A 24,638-nucleotide genomic window follows, 5' to 3' on the forward strand; every position below is an offset into this window, starting at 1 on the left:
TGGTAACTTCCAGCTGTGACCGCACATAAACTCAGTGATGTCACCACTCACTGCTGCACTCAGTCTGTGCCTTGATTTAAGGGAAATGCAATTCAAATGTGCATAAACCATCTTAATTGTCTGTAGTCACTAGGAGTCATTAGGAGTCAAATATCTGCATGCATGCAATTTATCCACAAAGACCAACAGGTTTGCTTTGATCAAAGCGGAACAAGACTAATTTTATTAACCGATTACTTGCCAAATTAGAAATTTTCATTTTTTTTTATTAAATGACAGATTTTTAATGAAAAATAAAATTAAAACTGGAAATGAAATTTAAACAAAATTAATGAATGTAATGTATAAATTAAATAAATTAATGAATGATTAATTAATTTAATTTAATGAATTTTAAGCAAAAGATTAGGTGTCCCAAAAAAAGGACATTGGTAGATAATAGGTTAAGGAAGTTCAAAATCTTATAGCCAAATCTCTTGGATAGAATCCAAGGGTGCATATTTTTTATACTATTGGTCAAGCTGCAAGAAAGAACTTCTACTGATAAATACATGCATACATACATACATATATATATATTTCATCATTTTATATTAAGCTAAATCAGCATGCATCACCAAACATCTTATGATTAAGTCTTATGATTTCTGAGTGCAGACATGGGTGCGGTACACAGTTCAAGCGCCATTTTCAGTACATTTTATTTTGGATATCTTCATATTTTCTTATCCATAACAGCCTGAAGCTGCAGCATGCAGTCATATGTTTAAATGTGCCCCTCGCTGTGACTTCAGTACATAGCAGAGCTTGGATCATCGTGGGACCTCGTATGGATTACGTTGGAACTGTTTTTTTTGGGTTAAGAAATTGGATAAAGAGGGCGGGTTTTTTTGTGTACTATTTCTAATAAAGGATTTTTCAAAGTTTGTTTACTTCTTTTCACTTACAGGATTAATAATGGGGGTCTCATAAACACCTCCTGTAGCACCCACAGGGCAAGGGGTTAACTTTACTTGTCGCCGGGCCGGTGATATCGGGTCTGGGGGATGTCATGGGTGGCCCTGCCCGGCTCCATGGCCCCGAGGCACACAATAAAAGCGAGAATGATTGGATGGTAATTTGTCTCATGACGCTACCTGTGGTACGCGGCCAGGGATTAGCCGCTGCTGCGGGTGATGTCCTCCGGGGCTGATGGTTTCGCTGCTAGGGTGATTCTGCTCCCCACAGGTAGTGCGGGCCCCGGGAGGATGAGGGACTGTAACAGCCGTTGACACCTAAGCGCGGGGCGACGGCAATAAGAGGCCGAGTCAGCTGCTGTGGTTCCAGGTCTTTTTACTCACAGTTCAAGTACAGCCTCAGGGTACCAGTCTCTTCTGTTATGGGCCCCAGCCGATCCCGGATCCTTTGGAGGTCAGTAACAGTCCGGTAGTCTGTGGGGCCTTCCTTCAGGTGCTAGTATAGATGAATTCCCGTGGCCTGAAGCTACTTGGGGATCCCGGTCCTTGTAGTTTTTGGCTCCCGTCCTATGTGCAAGTGACGCGGGTCCGTGGTGGGGTCGTACTTGTTATCACGACCCCGGAACCTATGCGCCACTGTGCTCCAGGAACTGGTGGCGGTCAGAGGGATGTACAATCCCTCTGTCCTGAAGATTCTGGTGATACAACTTAAAGTCTGTTCCACTCTAGGGCTCTGCACCCTGCACTGTGCCGGTCCCGAGGGAGCAATGAAGCTCTCCACCCCCAGCGACCGAATTGTCTCCTATGTCCCACAGGAGCTACTAAAGAACCTGTCTTCTCCTTTCTTCTCCTGCTGGAGAACTCCTTCACTGTTGTGTTGCTCCTAACTCCCCCTGGTGGCTGCTCCTCCCCCGGTTCCCTGTCACTAGTGGGTGGCAGCCCCAATGTTTGGTGACTACCTTAAAACCCGACTCTAGCCTGGTCCCCAATGGGGAGGGCAACCTAATTGTGTGTATGAGGTTGTGTGTTGTGGAACCGGTATCAACCTCCTCTGGACCCAGGATGAGTACTTTAAGTGAGGTGCAGTACCCTGTGGCGACTGAAGCCTTAGGGGTGTCACACTCCCATTACTAATGTAGGGCTTAGTGGCAGCTGCGAGCTGTCATTAACCCCTTATATTACCACGATTACCACCGCAACAGGGCAATCGGGATGAGCTGGGCAAAGTGCCGGAATTGTCACATCTAATGGTTGCGACGAAGGGAATTTTGTTACTTACCGTAAATTCCTTTTCTTCTAGCTCTTATTGGGAGACCCAGACGATTGGGGTATAGCTACTGCCCTCCGGAGGCCACACAAAGCACTACACTAAAAAGTGCAAGGCCCCTCCCCCTCTGGCTATACCCCCCCGTGGTATCACGGGTTCTCCAGTTTTAGTGCCAAAGCAAGAAGGAGGAAGCCAATAACTGGTTTAAACAAATTAACTCCGAATAACGTCGGAGAACTGAAAAACCGTTCAACATGAACAACATGTGTACCCGCAAAACAACCAAGAAATCCCGAAGGACAACAGGGCGGGTGCTGGGTCTCCCAATAAGAGCTAGAAGAAAAGGAATTTACGGTAAGTAACAAAATTCCCTTCTTCTTCAGCGCTCTATTGGGAGACCCAGACGATTGGGACGTCCAAAAGCTGTCCCTGGGTGGGTAAAGAGATACCTCATGTTAGAGCTGCAAAACAGCCCTCCCCTACGGGGATGTCACTGCCGCCTGCAGGACTCTTCTACCTAAGCTGGCATCCGCCGAAGCATAGGTATGCACCTGATAATGTTTGGTGAAAGTGTGCAGACTCGACCAGGTAGCTGCCTGGCACACCTGTTGAGCCGAAGCCTGGTGTCGTAGCGCCCAGGACGCACTCACGGCTCTGGTTGAATGGGCTTTCAGCCCTGAAAGAACCGGAAGCCCTGCAAAACGGTAGGCTTCCAGAATTGGTTCTTTGATCCATCGAGCCAGGGTGGCTTTAGAAGCCTGCAACCTCTTGCGCGTACCAGCGACAAGAGCATCGGAACGGCGTACGGGCGCCGTGCGTGAAATGTAGATTCTGAGTGCTCTCACCAGATCTAGCAAACGTAAATCATTCTCATACCGGTGAACCGGATGAGTGCAAAAGGACGGTAAGGAGATATCCTGATTAAGATGAAACGAGGATACTACCTTAGGGAGAAACTCCGGAATGATGCGCAGCACTACCTTGTCCTGGTGAAACACCAGGAAGGGAGCCTTGGATGACAGAGCTGCCAGCTCAGACACTCGCCGAAGCGATGTGATCGCAACGAGAAACGCCACCTTCTGTGACAGGCGAGAAAAGGCAACTTCCTTCAGAGGCTCGAAAGGCGGCTTCTGGAGAGCAACTAGAACCCTGTTCAGATCCCATGGATCCAACGGCCGCTTGTACGGGGGTACGATATGACAAACCCCCTGCGGGAACGTGCGCACCTTAGAAAGACGTGCTAGACGCTTCTGAAAAAACACGGATAGTGCTGAGACTTGCCCTTTGAGGGAGTCTAGCGACAAGCCCTTTTCTAACTCCTATTGTAGGAAGGAAAGAAAGATAGGCAATGCAAATGGCCAGGGAGACACTCCCTGAGTAGAGCACCAGATTAAGAAAACCTTCCACGTTCTGTGGTAGATCTTAGCAGACGTGGGCTTCCTAGCCTGTCTCATGGTGGCAACGACCCCTTGGGATAATCCTGAAGACGCTAGGATCCAGGACACACAAGCCACACAGTCAGGTTCAGGGCCGCAGAATTCCGATGGAGAAAACGGCCCTTGAGACAGTAAGTCTGGTCGGTCTGGTAGTGACCCCGGTCGGCCGACCGTGAGATGCCACAGATCCGGGTACCACGATCTCCTCGGCCAGTCTGGTGCGACGAGTATGACGCGGCTGCAATCGGATCTGATTTTTGCGCAGTACTCTGGGCAAGAGTGCCAGAGGTGGAAACACATATGTGAGCCGGAACTACGACCAATCTTGCACTAAGGCGTCTGCCGCCAGAGCTCTGTGATCGCGCGATCGTGCCATAAATGCCGGGACCTTGTTGGTGTGCCGAGACGCCATTAGGTCGACATCCGGCCCTCCCCCCAGCGGCAACAGATTTCCTGAAACACGTCCGGGTGAAGGGACCATTCCCCCGCGTCCATGCCCTGGCGACTGAGGAAGCCTGCTTCCCAGTTTTCTACGCCCGGGATGTGAACTGCGGATATGGTGGATGCTGTGTCCTCCACCCACATGAGGATTCGCCGGACTTCCTGGAAGGCTGCTGACTGCGTGTCCCTCCTTGGTGGTTGATGTATGCCACCGCTGTGGAGATGTCCGCGATTTCCAGCACATCGAACTGAAGGGTGGACTCCTGCTGAGTCCACGTCCCCTGAGCCATGTGGCGGAGACAAACTGCTCCCCACCCTGACAGACTCGTATCTGTCGTGACCACTGCCCAGGATGGGGGCTATGGCAATGAGGTGGGAATAAGCCACTATTGCAGAGAGTCCTCGGCCGTCAGGGAAAGGGAGACTTCCCGTCCAGGGAGGTTGACTGCCCATCCCATTGGCGGAGAATGTCCCATTGCCGTTGGCGCAGATGAAACTGCGCAAAGAGAACTGCCTCGATGGCTGCCACCATCTTCCTTAGGAAGTGCATGAGGCGCCTTAAGGGGTGCGACTGGCCTTGAAGGAGAGACTGCACCTCTGTCCGCAGTGAACGCTGCTGGTTCAGCGGAAGCTTCACTATGGCTGATAGAGTATGAAACTCCATGCCGAGATACGTTAGTGATTGAGTCGGAGACAGATTTGACCTTGCCAAATTGATGATCCACCCGAAAGTCTGGAGAGTCTCCAGCGTAACATTCAGGCTGCGTTGGCATGCCTCGAGGGAGGTTGCTTTGACGAGTAGATCGTCCAAGTACGGAATCACCGGGTGTCCGTGAAAGTGCAAGACTGCTACCACTGCTGCCATGACCTTGGTGCCCACCCGTGGGGCTGTCGCCAGACTGAATGGCAGAGCTACGAACAGAAGATGTTCGTCTCCTATCACAAAACGTAAAAAACGTTGGTGCTCCGTAGCAATTGGCACGTGGAGATAGGCATCTTTGATGTCTGTTGAGGCAAGGAAGTCTCCTCGAGACATTGAGGCAATGACGGATCGGAGGGATCCCATCCGGAACCGCCTGGCGTTCGCATGCTCGTTGAGCAGTTTCAGAACCAGAACAGGACGGAAGGAACCGTCCATTTTTGGAGCCACAAAGAGATTGGAGTACAAACCCTCGCCCTCGTTCCTGAGGGGGGACAGGGATCACCACTCCTTCTGCTCCTAGAGCGTCCACCGCCTGCAGCAGGGCATCTGCTCGGTGGAGAGGTGGGGCCGTTCTGAAGAATGGAGTCGGAGGACGAGAACAGAACACTGTCCTGTGCACGTGAGCACAATGTCCGTCACCCACCGGTCTGTGACCTGTGGCAGCTAAATGTCGCCAAAGGCGGGGGAGTCTGCCATCAACCGCGGATGCGGAGAGAGAGAGAGAGAGCTGAGAGTCCTGAGGAGACCGCCTTGGTAGCGGTTCCTCCGACCGCCTTCCTTGGGCGAGATTGAGCCCGGCCGGAATCTGAGCCCGTCTGAGGTTTTGTAGCCCTTTTGCACGAGGACAATTGGGACCTGCCGGAGCTTGGGAAGGACCGAAACCTCGACTGTACTTTTAGGACAGCATTAACAGGGTAAGTCGCAGTGCAGACATTGCGGGGTTACGGACGCCTCTGCGGTACAGATGTCCCTGCTCAAGGTCAGCTGCGCAAGAACAGCAGAAAAGGTTAGGTTGCCAATACGGCTGTGGATGCCGGAGCAACCGACACGCCGATAGCCTCCTAGACAGATTTCAACCAGAGTCCATCTGTCTGTGAATGGCATCTTGAAGTGAAGCCCCATCTCCAGTGCAACTATGGCTCTATATGCAAGCCTGGAGATTGGAGAATCCACCTTTGGACCCTGGGTCCAGCGCTGACCACGTCAGGGGAAAAAAGGGATAACGTGTATCCTAAAAACGTTTGGAGAAGACGCTTATCTGGTAAGCGTGGTGTTCCTGGACTGCTTCTCTGAAGTCAGCGTGGCCAGAAAAATACTCAATATCTGCGTGAGACACTGAAAAGGAACTTCTCCTGTTCGTCTCCTATCTCCACTGGGGGAGCTGAGGGAGAAAGATCCAACCTTCCATTGGTGGACGGTATAGGATCATTCCGTATGGCGTTACCACCCGGTGTATCCGGATTGAGAGCGATGTCAGTATCAAAGCCCTGAAGAGCTGCCTTTTGTTCAAGTAGATTGCCCATGGGTGCAAGTCTCTATATTATGACTACTCCGTCCCTGTCCATGGACAGGGTTGACAGGAGGTTTCTTTGGCCACAACTAGTAGAGCCCCGGCAGACGAAGTGCTAGAGACCCCGGCAGACGACGTGCTACAGGGGAGCATGCACACAATGGGACGGTGTCATGAACAGCATCCCATGTAGTAAAAACAGCACTGAAAACTGTGTTGCTTTTTTGCCGCTGCCGACTAGCCATCTAGAAGTATATAGCCAAGAATGGTGACCGTACAGTGCAATGTATAGCATACAAGCATAAAGTACAAATGACCACTGCAGCACAAGCAATACAAGCAGCATAGAAGCCTGTGCCCTGGCACCCCTGCTCTTCTGCTGCTGTATACTAGTCATCTAGGGGAATATAGCCCAGAAGAGTGACCCTACAGTGCAATGTATAGCATACAAGCACAAGTACAAATGAACATTGCAGCACATGCAATCCAAGCAGCATAGAAGCCTGTGCCCTGGCACCTCTGCTCTTCTGCTGCTGTAGACTGGTCATCTAGGGGAATATAGCCCAGAAGAGTGACCATACAGTGCAATGTATAGCATACAAGCACAAGTACAAATGCACACTGCAGCCCATGCAATACAAGCAGCATAGAAAAAAACCTGTGCCCCAGCACCCTTGGTTTTCTGCTGCTGTAGTCTAGTCATTCCAATAGCTAAGACTAGCGACTGTACAGTGCAATGTATAGCATATCAGCATAAACACAAATGAACACCTCAGTCGTGCAAAACAAGCAGCCTAGAAAGCCTGTGCTCTAGCACACCTGCTTTCCTGCTGCTGATGTGTCGCTCCCCAAGCGGGCATATAGCGACCTATGTAGTTAAAAACAACACATGTATACACTGCAGTTATATCGTGGTCAGCACTATATGTGCCTCTTACCGCCCGCCTATAAGCGGGTGTATGATCGCCACTGTCCTGCCTTGGTGCCCCGAGCTCTGCAGTAATGGCTGCCGGCTTCTTCCCCAGCTCGTGTGAGTAGGGGCGGGCCGTGGGCGTGCCCCCAAGGCAGAGCGGGAATCCGGCGTCCGACAGTGCAGTGAGAGGGCTGGAGCATGTAAAAAGGCTCCAGCCCTCGGCGCTGCTGATTGCTCAGCGCCTGTCCCCTTCCCTGAGTGACAGGGAGGGGGCGGGAACGAAGCGGCACTAGGCCGCAGAAGCCGGGGACTGGAGTTATAAGCGCCGCCGCCGTAAAAGCGCGGTCGGCGCCCAGTCCCCGGCGAACTACAAGTCCCAGCCGCGCCGCCGCTCCCGGAGCGTCCGGCGCGGTAGTTCCCAAAACACAAAGTCACTCAGCAAAGCTGCAGTGACTGTAACCCTTTACTGTCCCCGGCGCACTAGCACACCCAGCAAGCCTGGAGTGTGCTGTGCCTGTGTGTACGGGGACACAGAGTACCTGTAATGGTGCAGGGCCATGTCCCTGAACGGTACTCCAGCTCCACATCCAGCAGGTTCAAATGGGTCTGTGGATGGAGCCCGGCGTCAGAGCTTTGAGGCCGGCAGGATCCCACTTCCTCAGAGCCCCTCAGGGGGATGTGGAAGGAAAGCAGCATGTGGGCTCCAGCCTCCGTACCAGCAATAGGTACCTCAACCTTACAACACCATCCAGGGGTGAGAAGGGAGCATGCTGGGGACACTATATGTGTCCTCTTTTCTTCCATCCGAAATAGTCAGCAGCTACTGCTGACTAAAATCTGTGGAGCTATGCGTGGATGTTCTCCTTCGCACACAAAGCTAAAACTGGAGAACCCGTGATACCACGGGGGGGTATAGCCAGAGGGGGAGGGGCCTTGCACTTTTTAGTGTAGTGCTTTGTGTGGCCTCCGGAGGGCAGTAGCTATACCCCAATCGTCTGGGTCTCCCAATAGAGCGCTGAAGAAAATTATATTTTTTAGGCTAATAACCTAAAATAATAATAATAGGTTAATAACCATGGGCCTCCCAAGCCTGAGAATACCAGCCCCTTGCTGCTGGCTTTATCATGGCTGGGTATCAAAATTGGGGGGGACCAGACACCGTTTTTTAAAATTATTTATTTAAATAATTTAAAAAAAGCTGCATAGTGTTTATCTTATTTTGATACACAGCTAAGATAAGCACATGGCTAATGGCTGCAGCCTGTAGTTGTATGTTTTATCTATGCAGGGTATCACAATACAGGCAGACCTTACTCCATTTTTTTAATTCATTTATTTATTTTTACACCACTATAGGGACGCAGACAGCGTGTGTGATGCTAACTAATCACAGACGCTGTCACACAGGGTGGGTCACTGTCTAACTACAACCAATCATAGATGGCGGGATGCTGTATACTTTATCTGTGATAGGTATCACATTATAGGAGGAGGTCCCTATGCCAATTTTTAAATGTATTTATATTTACACCACTATAGGGATGCAGACGGCGTGTATGATTCCAACAAATCACAGACGCTGTCACAAAGAGTAGATTCGCAGTCTGACTGCAACCAATCACAGACGCCGGGACTGATGGTGAAAGCAGTTTATATGTATGAGTGTTAATGAGCGGACGCGGAAGCACTGTTACAGTCGCGCGGGAGACTCGGTAAAAATAACTTTCCTGCTTTGCAGCCCCTAGCCTTTTTTACCACCATTTTACAGCACGATGTTTGGGTCACCATATACTTTTATGCGGTTTGGTGTCCAGGCAGATGTTCAGGTTCAAGTCCGGTCCCAAACCTCATTTTTTTGTAAAGTCCGTCTGAACCCGAAAATTTGCAGGTTTGCCCATCTCTACTTTTAAGGTTAACTAGTGTGACAGTTTTATAGAACAGAATGTTCAGTAGATACCAAGTATGTGCACTTTTTTGTTTATTTTAGTTTTTTACCAAAATATCTATTTAATGTAATAATTTTTTCCCCAGTTTTTTTGTTCTTTATTTTCAAATTTTTTTAATTCTTTTTAATACTTTTTCAATCGGGCCCCCGTGATCATGTTGTAGGGGTCCCGATCAGGTGTGAGAGAAGCGCACTCCCTTTCCCAACCCCCTAAATGCTGTGATCAAGTAGGAAAAGTGGAAGCATGGATATCACAGGATGGATAAAAATGTTAATGATATTCAAATGATGAAAAAATAGTAACAACATTTTCAAAACATTTAATTTTATTCAGTATCTACTATGAGCACCACAGAAATCCCCACATTACTAGCCTTGGCTGCTGTTAATGAGGTTATTAATGGTTGTCTGTGGAATGTCCTGCCACGCTGAGTGCCTTTGGGCAATCATCAAGATCCACTGCTGGCAGCTTACTATGCAATTGCCAACCATCGATGTCCTAGATGTGCTCGATGGGGGCAGGTCTGGAGATGCTGAAGACCATGGTAACACGATAAGGCAACAGATGTCCTGGTTATGTAATGTAAAAAAATGGCTCCTAGTGGAAGCCACCAGCTAGTCTTTCTTCTAATTCCATCTGAGCATAAATAAAAACCTGCAGAGACCTGCTGTGATCTTAAAAAGGCAGGTTGATTAAACAATTAATAAAATCACTAATCCCATGCTGCTGCCAACCACAATGATCCCTGAGATGAGAAAACCTTTCTTCAACTTGCTCCTACCATGAATATACTAATTGACCCAGAGGGTTGAGGGCTTTTAACCCTGTGTGTTTCTGTTTCTATTACAGTGTGGTAAAAAAAAGAAATGGTGAGTGATGACCTGTAAAACTTGTTCAATGGAAAAGATTTCTTTCATAGCCAGCATGGTTGGAAGCACTCAGAACATATGTGACTTCTCCACATTTTGTTTCAGTACCAGAGGTTTTTGAGAAATATTGTTTTTTATGGTATGGTACACAACAAACGAGGAGAATAAGAAAATGTCAGACACTTTTGGTGAAAGTTTGTTTTCCGGTAGAAGAAAAATATTATGTGCTAAGATTTGTGAAGCTTCTCTCCATAGATTCAGTTGTCAAATATAGTTGATAGGCCCTTATACCCATTAGACATTTGGCTTGCTCCGGGCAAAATTAGCAGGCTATAACATGTTATGCCAGTGAACTTCCTTGGTGTCCATTAGTGACCCGGGCATATTCATACATACACATACTTTTACTGGGCCTGCTATATGAACTTTAAATCTTTAACTTAAAATATATAACTGAGTCACCTTGAAACTATTTTGCTAGGTATTGGATGTAATAATAAATGATGATTGTACATGTTGACAAGAAGAATGATGTCCTAAGTGATAGGATTTATAGAAAATACCAGTGTGGAAGACATCTTTTAGCTGGGGCACACAGTGATGTATATAATAACTTATGTATCCACACCATGCCACCGTCAAGATATGCTTCCTTTATTGGATTATACTGACAGAAGAAGTGTGACATGAAGGCCTGCCATAGTGACCTAAACTGGACAAATGTTCTTGTGTTCTTTTACTGTATCTATATCACTTACTTAGGCTGACATTTGTTGGGGTCTCCTTCTTAATCCCTCGCAGATCATGTCCCAAATAAGACTCTTCCATCTCTTCTAGAATTTCCACTTTAATACCAACCATACCTTCAACCTAGATAATCCACAGAACCAGAGAATTTTTTTTAAAGAAATTAAGATTAAATGTAAATGTTATTAAATCCATTTTTTTCTGAAAAGGCTCATTATGCAATTTAATAAGAACTTTATTGAATCTACCTGACAATCTTGAAGGACATTGTGATTTTCATATGGATCATCTTGGGAATTCAGAAGACGGAAACTTTTCTTGGGTGGATTTCTTTTACTATCTTCATCTGTAGATTCATTACACACAAGCTGTGATTTAATACAGTCTCTATTTGTACTGACTAGATGATTGGTGTATATGAAGGTGTACATACACCTTAGATGAACAAACGTTTAGCAAATAGTTATATGCCAATTGTCTCTATTAACGCCCCCACATCAGCTGTGTTCATTAGTACTCTATGTGGGTTTTCAATTAGAGGGAAAAAAAGATCAGCATTTAAAATCAAAATCCTGCCCAGCACCCCAGAGTCAATGGTGTTCTAAAAATAAATAATAATAATAATAACAACGTATCTAATGAGTATGGGTGTCTTTAATAATCTGAATAATGTGTCTCTTTCACATTCAGTATTACCTGGTGATGTCAGGAGTAGGTAGTTCCCAATCATAACATCCTTATATAGATCCTTGTGTCCTTCTACATACTCCCACTCCTCCATGGAGAAATAGACAGCGACATCCTGATATCGTATAGGAGCCTGGCACACAATAAGAAAATCAACACCCAGAAACCAAATTTACAGTTATTGTATAATGTCCCAGTATTCCCAGCAGCGCTCACCTCTCCAGTAAGTAGCTCAGTGATCTTATTGGTGAGTTCTAGGATCTTCTTTCTATCATTTAACAGTGGGTGAGTTGAAGGCTCCTTCGTATCTCCAATGGTCCTGCTGCTTCCTCCTGACACAATGGGACCATTGTTGGGTGTGACCGGCTCTCCTGATGACGTTATCACAACTGTAGAATCCTGATTGAAGCAGTATATAAATAGCAATACATGTATTTCTAAAATCCATGATTACTACATTAAAGGGATTTAGCGCTACAGAGTGCAACTGTCTCCTTTTTGTTACTAAGTTTCATATTCAGTTTGCACCTGTTCACATTAGAAAGGTAGGATGTGCCATCAGTCTTTTTCTTAGATTACAAGGTTATTTCCTTTGAGCACTTCTGCTCTTCAGCCTCAGGTGATTTTAATTCTCCATTTGCAGGTTCCTATCTGCCCACATATTGTAGTTTTTTTAACTAAAAGAGAGGCATTAGTTTGGTAGGGACCCAACAAAAAAGAGGTCGCCTTGCCGTTGGCTGTTGGGCTCACATAAAACTGGCCATTTTTGTGTGCTAAGTATCTCAATTTTTTCATGATTTTCTTAGCAGTAATGCATGTCTATATTCCAATATTCATTGCTCCACATGTCTTAGTGTTACGGGCAAGGGACAGACCACGGCAGGGGGGGCTGCCCGAGATGCTCGGATCCGGGCGGTTGCTGTGGCTCGAGTGGCAGCCGCACCTGGGCGCGTGCAGCCGTCCGTTGCCCGCAAGTGAAAAGGGGGGGGGGTTAAGTCTATATGGGGGAGGTTGTCTCAGTGACGCCACCCGTGGGTTGCGGTGATTGTTGGTGACACCGCCGCTGCCTTGGTATGGGGTGCCCAGGGCTGATGGAACGGGGCAGCAGGATGGTATTCCCTCCACGGGTAGAGGAGGTGTTGTCCCGGGGCCCAGATGTCGGTGAGATAGAGTAATGAGGCGCAGTCTGCGGGGATGGACTGGATGATACCGGTGTACCCACTGTTTTGAATAAAGTCACACAGAGTCCAAATAGTAAACCAACTGCCGGTAACCGGTAGCCTCCAGAGGGGTGTGCTCGAGTCCCGCATACCGGTGGACAGAACAGGGGCCCTTCCTCCTGCACTTTAGGTTGGTGTCTTGTGTGTTGACTAGTCCATATGAAACGGGGAAGTTCACGCCCGATGACTTTTCCGTGGGAGCTGTGGCCCGCGAGAACTGACCCGTGGGATCTTAGCAGGCACTTGCAGACGCCCTATCCCCCCACGTTGGGATTCCGTCTCGCTCTATCTGAGCTGTTAGTCGGACGAGACTTGGAATCTCGTCCCCTGCTGATTAATTGGAAAGGTGCTTGCAGCTGTCCTCCCCCTAGGGTCCAGGTACCCCGACTGTACACGCCTCCGGACCGGATTCCCACTGTCAGCAACGGCGGGCTACAACCCTGCCCCGGTCCACTTAAGGTCTCCTGCGACCGGATCTCCGTCGCCTGTGGCCCTGCTCTGCCGTCTGCCACCTAGTCAGCTCAAGTAGTCCAGTAGTCCAGGAGCTAGAACCCCCGACTACCACTTCACTGTCCTCTCACTGCCACTGTCTCCTCTCAACTCTGACTGACTTGTTCCCTCCCATCACACCTCAGAACCCCTAGGTGGGCGTCACCATCTGCCTGGCCCCGACAACTGGTGTGTCCCTATTGTCCTGGTGGGGTGACTAGGCTTTTGTGGCTGGTGTTATGTGCCTGTGTGGGGTTGTGTTGGAAAGCCAAGGAGGAGAGAATCCTGCATCTGGAAGATGGATGCAGTCTTCTGTGACAACCTGATTTTGTCACGGCGTCACATTAGCGGTACAGAGTGCAACTGTCTTCTTTTTGTTACTATGTTTCATATTCAGTTTGCACATGTTCACATTAGAAAGGTAGATGTGTCATAACTCTTTTTCGTAGATTACAGGGTTATGCCTTCTGATTGAGACTCCTGCTCTTCAGCCTCAGGTGATTTTAATTCTTCATTTGCAGGCTTCTATCTGCCCATAAATTGAAGGTTTTTTTTTTTTAACCCAAAGAGAGGCATAAAGCCCGCTTTACACGCTGCAATGTATCTTACAATGTGTCGGCGGGGTCACGTCGTAAGTGACGAACATCCGGCATTGTAAGGTACATTGCAGGGTGTAACAGCTACGTGCGATTGCGATTGAACGAAAATCCGTTCATCGCATACACATCGTACCTTTCTCTAAAATTGAACGGCAGGTTGTTCAATGTTCCCAAGGTAGCACACATCACAGTGTGTGACACCCCGGGAACGATGAACAGATCTTACCTGCGTCCTGCAGCTCCCGGCTGACAATGCGGAAGGAAGGAGGTGGGTGGGATGTTTACGTCCCCCTCAGCTCCGCCCCTCTGCTTCTATTGGCCGGCTGCCGCGTGACGTCGATGTGACGCCGAACGTCCCTTCCACTCCAGGAAGTGGACATTCGCCGCCCACAGCGAGGTCGTATGGATGGATAAGTACGTGTGACGGGGTTAATCGTTTGTGCGGCACGTTCAACAAATTGAACGTGCTGCACATACGATGGGGGCGTTGCAAATCGCATACGATATCGTATGCGAAATTGCAACGTGTAAAGCAGGCTTTAGTTTCGTAGGGACCCAACAATAGAGGCTGCCTTGCTGTTGGCTGTTGGGCTCACATAAAACTGGCCAGTTTTGTGTGCTAAGTATCTCAATTTTTGCTTGTTATTCCCATATTCATTATTCCATGTCTTAGCACTACATTGTGCAACTGTCTACTTTTTGTTACATTAAAGGGATTGTCCCACGTGGAAAGTTCTTTTTTAATCAATATATCTTGGAATAATATGTTCTACAATTGGGTGTGTTAAAAAAAAAAATGTTCCTCTGCTGAGATAATCTTACATATGTTCCCCTGCTATATACTGTGTAATGGCTGTGTCTGACCATGCGGAGCTGCTCCACTTCATAGTCGGTCATATCCCAACTCCTGGCCGGGGAAGATAGCATGTCACTTATTATAAATGAATATACAGAAGAAACAGCAGGGGCTCACAGGTGATGCTTTTTTGAAATAACACATTTCACTGCCTGTTTTAGCACAGGAGTGAGTGTTTCTGCAGCGTCTTCAGCCCTCTGAGCTCATCATAAATCAAATCAGTGATATCCGAGCTACAGCAGCTGCTGAGCTTATATGTCATGAATTTGATTTATGATAAGCTCATAGGGCCGGTCACGCAACAGAAACATTCACTCCTGTGATAAAACATGTATTACCGCGGAAGCTATGTAACTTTTGCATTGCTGTAATCATAATGACCAGCAGAATAAGGTCACCCTGCCATTTATATGGAACAGTAAGGGCAGTAGAAACAAAATAACAAAGTCCAGTTCTTTCCACGCCATTCCCCAAACTATAATAACAAGATATGTACAACAATATAAGCAAATGATCCAGCACTATTCCAAGAAACTGTATTAACAGTTACATAATACTTAATATGTACCCTAATACAACTTGTTCTCTAAGCACAAGCTGTGATATTGCCACATGGAAAAATAAAAATCACTGCGGCAAATGATTAGCTGCAGGACTATAGGGGACCACCGGAGTTGCAGCGTTAGAGCAACAAGTTTAAAGAGAACCAATCACCAGGATTTTCCTCTATAACCTAAAGCCAGTGCAATACTGGCACTATCAGGCTGATTCTATACATACAGTGCTATACTGGCACTATCAGGCTCATACTAAACATACCTTTAGTGGTCAGCTCAGATGTTTAAGTTTTGAAATCCAAGAAAGTAAAAGTTATAAAATCAGCAGCTTCTTGAGTGACAGCAGCTGAGGATCAGATAATATCTGGGAGGGTATTCATAGTTATCCCCTCTCCGTTTTAATTAGCATAAGTATTATACAATCAATTTAATTTTTGACTTGCAGGAGCTGTGTGATGTCATACCCATGTGACCAAAAGGGGAAGGGCCTCAGCCAACAAAGCTAATACCAGGAAGCAACATTTTTTTGTTGTCTGAGGCCCTGCCCCTTCTGGTCACATGGGCATGACCTCAGCACAGGTCCTGGAAGTCAAAAATTAAATCAATTGTATAATGCTTATGCTAATTTTAACAGAGGGAGGGGATAAGTATGAATACCCCCCAGATATTATCTGACCACTACAGGTATGTATAGAATCAGCCTGATAGTGCCAGTATAGCACTGGCTTTATGTCATATACGAAAATCCTGGTGATTGGTTCTCTTTAAAGTAGTTTTGACTATTTTAACACATTTCCTGTTGCTAGCTTTTCTTCTAACATTTTCAGAGAACACTGTTTAGGTTTAAAAAAAACCTGCCTTTCTTACGGGGTTAATATACTAATAATAACTACAAGGATCCCTCACCTCTCCGGTCAGTAGGTAGATAATTTCCAAAGTGAGACTTAATATTCTTTCAGCCATGAGACTTTTTCCTTTCTCCATCATTAAAATCTGAAATACCGGACCAGGTCTTCTTGGATGTAATCAAACATGAGGAACCTTCTGCAATGTAAAAAGGAGAATAACTGTATGGTATGTATGTAGATTATAAAACTGCACATTTGTGAAGAAAAAAAAAAATATCTCACTCAAAAGGAGTACAGCAATTCTTTTTGTGTTTTTAAACAAGGTAGCCCAATGATGTCACAACACTGTCATTCAGCCAGGAGCGGAGACAACAGGGCAAGTGGGAGTCTCCGATTTAAAGGGGTTATTCACTACTTAGACAACCCCTTCTCAAATAAAGCAATGCCCTATAAAAAAAACAAAACTGATGTAACCTCTTTCCTCTTCCATCCATACTTCCTTGACATGCTTAGGCTATGAGCGCACGCTGCGTTTTTTGCCGCGTTTTTGCACGTTTTTTGGGTTCAGTTTTGATCTTCCCCAGCAAAGCCTATGAGAGTTTATTTTTGCTGTCCGCACATTGCATTTTTTTCTGTCTGCATTTTTGTGGTGACCACAAAGATGCAGCATGTCAATTCTTTTTGCGTTTTTCACTACGTTTTTAACCCAATGAATGCATTGAACAAAAACGCAGCAAAAAACGCATCAAAAAGCGCACAAAAATGCATGTGTTTTTTATGCATTTTTCCTGTGGGTGCGTTTTTGTGCGTTTTTTTGGGGGCCAAAAACGCTGCATATTTGTGGTAAAAAAAAACCGCTGCGTGCGCACATAGCCTTACACCCCTTTTGTCTAAACCATGGTGTCAAATGGACCTGCATATCTTTGCGAACATAATCGACTATAGAGCTAGATCCCTGCACTCCTTTGAGGGCCTTCAATCCAAATTTTGCCTCAAATACCAAAGTGCATATCACTATTTCAAAACTTTCATCTCTTTATCTCAAGGTAACCAAGATTCTATTCCAACTAAAGGTCCAGTCACACATAACGAGATCGTTAACGATATTGTTACTACGTTTCCAGATCGTTGTTAAAACGTTGGTGAGATCGTTGGTGAGATGTCACACAGTCATTTTCCCAACGACTTTAGTAACGATGCAGCGACCTATATGGGACCCTGTCACACAGCAGCTATGTAACAATTCCAACCTCGAATAGGGGTGTAGTGTTTCACGCTGTAAGCCACGTAGGCGTGCATATGTGTCGCCTTTTCCACACCCCTCCGCTCCGATTGGTGGCCAATACTGCGTTCTGATCAGGCGGCTGGCCTAGAAGGCAACTTTGTATCGCTTCATCCTTTGTCCCTATTTGAGCCTTGCTTTGAGGATAGAACCTGCGACTTCAGCTTCGATCCGAAAAGCAAGCAAGCAATCAGGAACAAAGTAGATTGAATCCGGGTGTAGTCGCAGGTTCTATCCTCAAAGCAAGGCTCAAAAAGGAACAAAGCATGAAGTGATATCCAATCAGAACGCAGTACTGTTCTCAGCGCCAACCAATCGGTGCAGAGGGGGCGCGGAAAAGGTGACGCAGCTACACGCCTACGTGTCACACTTTAAGTTCTCATTTAGGTCGTTAACGAGATCGTTGGTAGGTTTCAAACATAAAGAGCCATCCTGCCCAGCAGGACTCCAACGAGCCAAAAATGGCCCAGAACATTCAGCAACGACCAATGATCTCACAGCAGGGGGCGGATCGTTAGTCAAACATAACGAGATCGCTGGTGAAGTTGTTGTTTCGTCACAGAAACTATGAAGTAGCAATGATGTCGTTAGCGATCTCGTTATGTGTGAAGTGGCCTTTAAGGGTCTAATCTCATTTATCTATGGTATATTACTTAATCCCTCACCAGAATAATTCACTAGGCACCCATATATGTTTAAATGGGAGGAATTATTGGGTGGGTTCCTGTCGGAATATATGGAAGAACATTTAAAACTTCCAAATGTATTACCTAGTAAAATCCCTTATTTATCAAGTCCTATTTAAGAAACTCCCGCTAGCTCCTTGGTCCTATTTCTCAATTTATCTCCTAAATTTGTTGGGAAGGTAGCCACCAGATTACTCTTGCATATTCAATAGCAACACATTGCTTTCTTCCTACTGTGCTTAGCCTATATACTAAATGATCATGTCATAAAAGAACATCATAAACCTAGACCACCACACTGCCTTATGTAATTATAAGATATGGTATCTTCGGGAAATCTACCGAGCTGCTCATGATATATAGAGAGTACATTACTTTATTTCTCCGCTCCTAACCTTTCCTTCCTCATAATCTTTTGTCCTTCATTATTAATATTTATTTGATTCTTGCAGTAAGTTCTAAGCCACACGGCGAGAAAAACAGTGCGAGTGAAGTGCGATAAAACATCACATTCCCCTCGGACCAATTCTAGCCTGTCTGTCAGCGTACATGAGCTATTATTTTCTCAGCCCTAATCGGACTGAGAAAACAATCGCAGCATGCTGCAACTGTAATGCGAGACTCTTTCTCTCGCACCCATTCAAGTGAATGGGGCGAGAGAAAAATCGCACTGCACTCGCGGTACACTGGTAATCGTAATCCCACCACCGCTCTGAATCCTGCACCCACACTCTATGCCTGCTGTATTACCGGTACTGACAGTCCAAGGATCGCATCGCAATCCTTGGTGACTCTCCTCAGCTGAGAATGACAGCGAGTATGTCTATACAGGTGTTACACTCAGCTCAGGACAGATACCGGGTATTGTGGTGCAATCCTCTGGCAGTGATACGGTACAGCTGGCATATAGTGTCAGTGCACTTGCAGGGTTCAGAGCAGTGGCGGGATTATTGGTGAGGAAGAGGGTGAATATTCAATCATTTAGAGCAACACAAGGGGACAATAAAAGATACGTATCCTAAAACAGGGCTGCACAAGCCCTATTTCAGGTTACTATTAGTTTGAGCATGCAACTAGGTTTTATATTTCAAGCCTACTCCGAAGAGGCTAAAAAATCCTACTAGGGCTTATTTTCGGGGAAACATTGGTTACTCCAGGCCCAACAAGGTGCATAGTTTATATGCAGCTCAGATGGTACAGCTCTCCACAGGCAGAGCTCAGGCCACCAGGGAGGATGTTAGGAATAGTAGTACACTCTAATATGAGAGCGAGGGGCGCGGGAAGGATCAGACAACACAGTGGTTGCAGTTTAAGGTCTTCACTCACTCAGTTGCTCCTGCCTTTAGACTGTCGGACTCCGCTGTGATGGGCCCCAGCAGATCTCGGATAGTTCAGAGGTCAGAATTGGTGGGTTGCTCTGTGAGTCCTTCCTCCCTGAGCTGTGTTGTGTGAGTCCCTGCGGCTTAAAGCTACGTGGGGACCAGAGTCCTGGGAATGGTTCTTTTCAAGTCCCATATAGCAGGCAGCGCGAGTCCGTTATTGGTGCCGCCTGTGGGTAACGACTCCTGGCTCTATATGGTGCTTTGCCCCGGGATCTGTGTGTGGGCTAGCAGACTTGAAATCCTCTGCCTGGCGGATTCTGCTGGCGGGACTTGCAGTGCTCAACAGCCTAGGGCTCCACACCCTGAGGTGTGCGCCGGTCCCGAGGGAGCTTTTAGCTCTCCCCTCAGCAACCGTGTTCTCCTGCGTCTCACTTGGTTTCCCGTGGTTCTCAACTTTCTGTGACTGTCTGTATCTGTTCTCCTCCTTCTGGTCCTGGGACAAATTCCTCCAGTCGCCCATCCCCAGGACCTTTCTTCTTCAGCCATGCTTCTTCCTTCTCTCTCCTCAGATTGTCACTTTCTGTCTGTCTGAAACTGAAACTGTGTGTGTGTGTGTGTGTGTGTGTGTGTGTGTGTGTGTGTGTGTGTGTGTGTGTGTGTGGGCTTACACCCCTTGTCCAGCTCCTGCCCCCCCCCCCCCGGGTTCCTGAACTAGTGAGCAGAGGGTCCACTACATTAGTGAAGGCCACCCCCCAAAGTCTCTACCTTAGCCCAATCCCAGTGAGAGGCAACTTATGTGTGTTATGGTGAATTATTGTATCGGCAATGACCTCCTCACCTGGAATAAATACTGCACCTCTGGTGAGGTGCAGTACCCTGTGGCGACCGAAGCCTCAGTGGCGCTACATATATATATATATATATATATATATATATATATATATATATGTGTGTATATATTTGTATATATATATATATATATATATATAATCTGTAGGGGAACAGCTCACTCAGCGGTGTTTAGGAAGGCATAGAAGGCCACTTGAAACAAAATGACCAGGCTGCTTTAGGGTATGTGCGCACTAGGCGTTTTTTTTCACGCTGCGCTTTTATGTGCGTTTTTTTCTCAAAAAACGCACCCGCGGCTAAAAAACGCGACAAAAACGCATACTTTTTTACCGCGATTTGGTGCGTTTTTTGCTGTGTTTTTGCTCACTGCGTTTTTAATCAGTGCACAATGCCATTAAAGATTGTTGATGAAAAAAAAAAAAAGGTCTGATGTCATTTCCTTCTTCAAAATGTTCATTGTATGCAGGAGAGCAGACAGCTGCAGAACTAGTGTATGCAGGAGAGCAGACAGCAGCTGTAGAACTACAAGGCTCAGCATCCTCCATCCAGGACTGTATGTAGGAGTTTTTTGCCCAAAAAGAAAAAATAATGACATGGGCTTCGCTATATTTTTGTATGCTAGCCAGGTACAGCAGGCAGGTACAGGCTGCCCCCAATCCCCACCTGCCTATTTGTACCCGGCTGGGAATCAAAAATATAGGGAAGCCCTTTTTTTTTTTTTTTTTTTTTATTTCATGAATTTCAAGAAATAATTAAAAAAAATGACATAGGCTTCGCCCAATTTTTGAGTCCAGCCAGGTACAACTAGGCAGATGGGGATTGGAATCCGCAGTGCAGAGTGCCCATGCTTTCTGGGCACCCCCACTGCGAATTGCAGTCCGCAGTAACCCCAGAAAATGGCGCTTTCATAGAAGTGCCATCTTCTGGCGCTGTATCCAACTCTTCCAGCTGCCCTGATGCTGGGTGGCTCACTGGGTAATAATGGAGTTAGTGCTAGCTGTATATTATCAGCTGGCCCTAAGCCCGAAATTCATGGTGTCACGCCAATATTAGACATGGCCACCATGAATTTCTAGTAATGATAAAAAAAAAACACAACACAGAAAAATATTTTTATTAGAAATAAAACACAACACAATTAGTGACTCCATCTTTATTGAAATAAAGAACCCCCCTCTGCAGTAATCCTGGGTCAAGGGTCCCGCGCCGTCCAATCCAGATCCAATATCATCTGATCGGTTTGCTGGAAGGCAAAGCGATCAGATGATGTGTCAGGATCAAGTGCCTGAATCACATGACACAGCAGCTGATTGTATAAAAGCCAATTATACAATCAGCTGAAGCATCAGTGCAAAAAAAATAAAATAAATACTCACGTCTGTGCTCCTGCAGCGATCGGATGAGAGTCTGATCCTGTCCCATCGCTGCACGAGCTGCCGGTAATCAGCTGATGAAGTCCCCTGACGGCAGGATCAGCTGATAGCCGGCCGGGCGCAAAAAAGCCGGCGACACCGCGAGAATTACGATCAGCTGATGCATCAGGTGACTGCATCAGGTGATCCACCGCCAGGTCCTGCAAGCTTCGTACGTGCCCCGGGAAGACTGCACACAGCCAGAGCGGCGGTACCGGGAGGAGCTGGGAGCGGGCATGGCACCAGGACCCTGCAGACAGGTGAGTATATATGACATTTTTTTTTTTCTACTGTTCACTTTTGTTTTCGCCGCTGCCTCCACCTCCCGCCCAGACATGGCGCCGCACGGAGCTGACATGGCACCGGGCGGGTTGTGGACGCAGCGGTGACGGTACCGGGAGGATTCATGCTTCTGTGTTTAGCAACAGAAGGAATCCTCTTCCTGTACACGTCACTTTACTGCCCACCCCTTGCGTTTATCGCTGCGTTTTTAGTCATAGAAACGCAGCTATATGCGGTTTTCATTGCGTTGTTGAACATCTCATTGAACTCAATGGGTGAAAAACGCAGTGAAAAACGCAGAAATAATTGACATGCTGCATTTTTGTGGCACCACAAAAACGCAGCTATAAAAAAATGCTGTGTGCGGACAGCACATATGAAAACCCATAGACATTGCTGGGGAAGCAATGTCACTGCGTTTTCAGCACAAAAACGCTGTAAAAAACGCCGCTAAAAACGCAGCAAAAACGCCTAGTGTGCACAAGGCCTTATTATGGCTTCATAAGGCAAGCCAAATACAAGCACGATAAACACCCTTTCTTTGCAGGGAAACATGATACACAGTCCTAGCAAAGGCGCTACAGTGGTAATGCAACATACAAGTCCACGCATGGAGATTTCACACAGGAGGACTTCTTACCTCCTCACACAGACAGCTAATGAGTCCACCTGGACTTTCATATGTACACCATACCATGCTTTGGGGTTGAGATATGTGAGCAGCTAGGCCCACCTCTCTGTCTGCACGTTAACCTGGTCCATGTCAGCTCTATTAAACCTCTCAGTACTATACATGCTGGTTTCCAGGCTTACAACACAGAGGATAACCACCTCTTTGATACATATCTCCCCTCCATGATGTCTTGCGGCCATCTTAGATAACCCCCTCCTCCCCCCCTATACCCGAAGCAGGAGGGATTGACACATTCCATAATAAAGTTTTATAGAAAAAAATGCAAGCCTACATAATTCAAAACATAATATTTTATTGTTACATAATTTAAGAATACATACATGTTGAAAACCTCAAGTATAGGAAAAGAATGGGCCAGAAAGCCAGGCAATGATTAACAGAGTAGGTCACAGAGAAATTAGGCCTCCATAATAAATAAGTATAATGAGTCAAAAGGACTCACACTATATGAATATTGAATTTATATATAATTTCCTAAAATACACTTACATTTCTAAAACTATTGGTGAAAACCCTACCACTAATAAATCCTTATTTAAGGGAATCTAATAACACTATTGAAAATAAATAGTGGTAATAATTAATACATCTATATAAACAAAAATATACAGTGCCTTGCGAAAGTATTCGGCCCCCTTAAATTTTTCAACCTTTTCCCACATTTCAGGCTTCAAACATAAAGATACAAATTTTAATGTTATGGTGAAGAATCAACAACAAGTGGGACACAATTTTAAAGGTGAACGATATTTATTAGTTATTTTAAACTTTTGTAAAAAAGAATAAACTGAAAAGTGAGGTGTGCAATATTATTCAGCCCCTTTACTTTCAGTGCAGCAAACTCACTCCAGAAGTTCATTGAGGATTTCTGAATGATCCAATGTTGTCCTATATGACTGATGATGATGATAAATATAAGCCACCTGTGTGTATCAAGTCTCCGTATAAATGCACCTGCTCTGTGATAGCCTCAGTGTTCTGTTTGAAGCACAGAGAGCATCATGAAGACCAAGGAACACAACAGGCAGGTCCGGGATACTGTTGTGGAGAAGTTTATTGCCGGATTTGGTTACAAAAAGATTCCCAAAACTTTAAACATCCCAAGGAGCACTGTGCAAGCGATCATATTGAAATGGAAGGAGTATCATACCACTGCAAATCTACCAAGACCCGGCTGTCCATCCAAACTTTCATCTCAAACAAGGAAAGACTGATCAGAGATGCAGCCAAGAGGCCCATGATCACTCTGGATGAACTGCAGAGATCTACAGCTGAGGTGGGAGAGTCTGTCCAAAGGACAACAATCAGTCGCACACTGCACAAATCTTGGCTTTATGGAAGAGTGGCAACGAGAAAGCCATTTCTCAAAGATATCCATAAAAAGTGTCGTTTAAAGTTTCTACAAGCCACCTGGGAGACACACCAAACATGTGGAAGAAGATGCTCTGGTCAGATGAAACTAAAATCGAACTTTTTGGGCACTATGCCAAATGATATGTTTGACGTAAAAGCAACACAGCTCATCACCCTGAACACACCATCCCCACTGTCAAACATGGTGGTGGCAGCTTTACGGTTTGGGGCTACTTTTCTTCAGCAGGGACAGGGAAGATGGTTAAAATTGATGGAAAAATGGATGGAGCCAAATACAGGACCATTCTTGAAGAAAACCTGTTGGAGTCTGCAAAAAACCTGAGACTGGGACGGAGATTTGTCTTCTATCAAGACAATGATCCAAAACATAAAGCAAAATCTACAATGGAATGGTTCACAAATAAATGTATCCAGGTGTTAGAATGGCCAAGTCACAGTCCAGACCTGAATCCAATCGAGAATCTGTGGAAAGAGCTGAAAACTGCTGTTCACAAACACTCTCCATCCAACCTCACTCAGCTCCAGCTGTTTACAAAGGAAGAATGGGCGAAAATTTCAGTCTCTCGATGTGCAAAACTGATCGAGACATACCCCAAGCGACTTGCAGCTGTAATCGCAGCAAAAGGTGGCGCTACAATGTATTAACTTCAAGGGGCCAAATAATATTGCACGCCCCAATTTTCAGTTTATTAT

The 24,638-nt window shown here is 46.1% G+C and overlaps 1 protein-coding gene across 2 annotated transcripts in view; it reads right to left on the reverse strand.

The window, feature by feature from the left end:
• LOC142311130 (gastrula zinc finger protein XlCGF66.1-like) overlaps window positions 1–24,638 on the reverse strand; it is a 53,608-nt gene that overhangs the window by 22,741 nt on the left and 6,229 nt on the right. For both annotated transcript variants that reach the window (XM_075349270.1, XM_075349269.1), the window contains exons 2-6: window positions 16,103–16,240; window positions 11,692–11,874; window positions 11,485–11,608; window positions 11,037–11,134; window positions 10,800–10,911 (exon numbers count right to left, since the gene is read on the reverse strand). In XM_075349270.1, coding sequence (XP_075205385.1) covers window positions 10,800–10,911; window positions 11,037–11,134; window positions 11,485–11,608; window positions 11,692–11,874; window positions 16,103–16,183 — 598 coding nt within the window. In that variant the 5' untranslated portion in view covers window positions 16,184–16,240. The remainder of the gene's footprint in view (window positions 1–10,799; window positions 10,912–11,036; window positions 11,135–11,484; window positions 11,609–11,691; window positions 11,875–16,102; window positions 16,241–24,638) is intronic.

The sequence above is a fragment of the Anomaloglossus baeobatrachus genome, chromosome 5 (assembly GCF_048569485.1).
Source record: "Anomaloglossus baeobatrachus isolate aAnoBae1 chromosome 5, aAnoBae1.hap1, whole genome shotgun sequence".
Lineage (NCBI taxonomy): Eukaryota > Metazoa > Chordata > Amphibia > Anura > Aromobatidae > Anomaloglossus > Anomaloglossus baeobatrachus.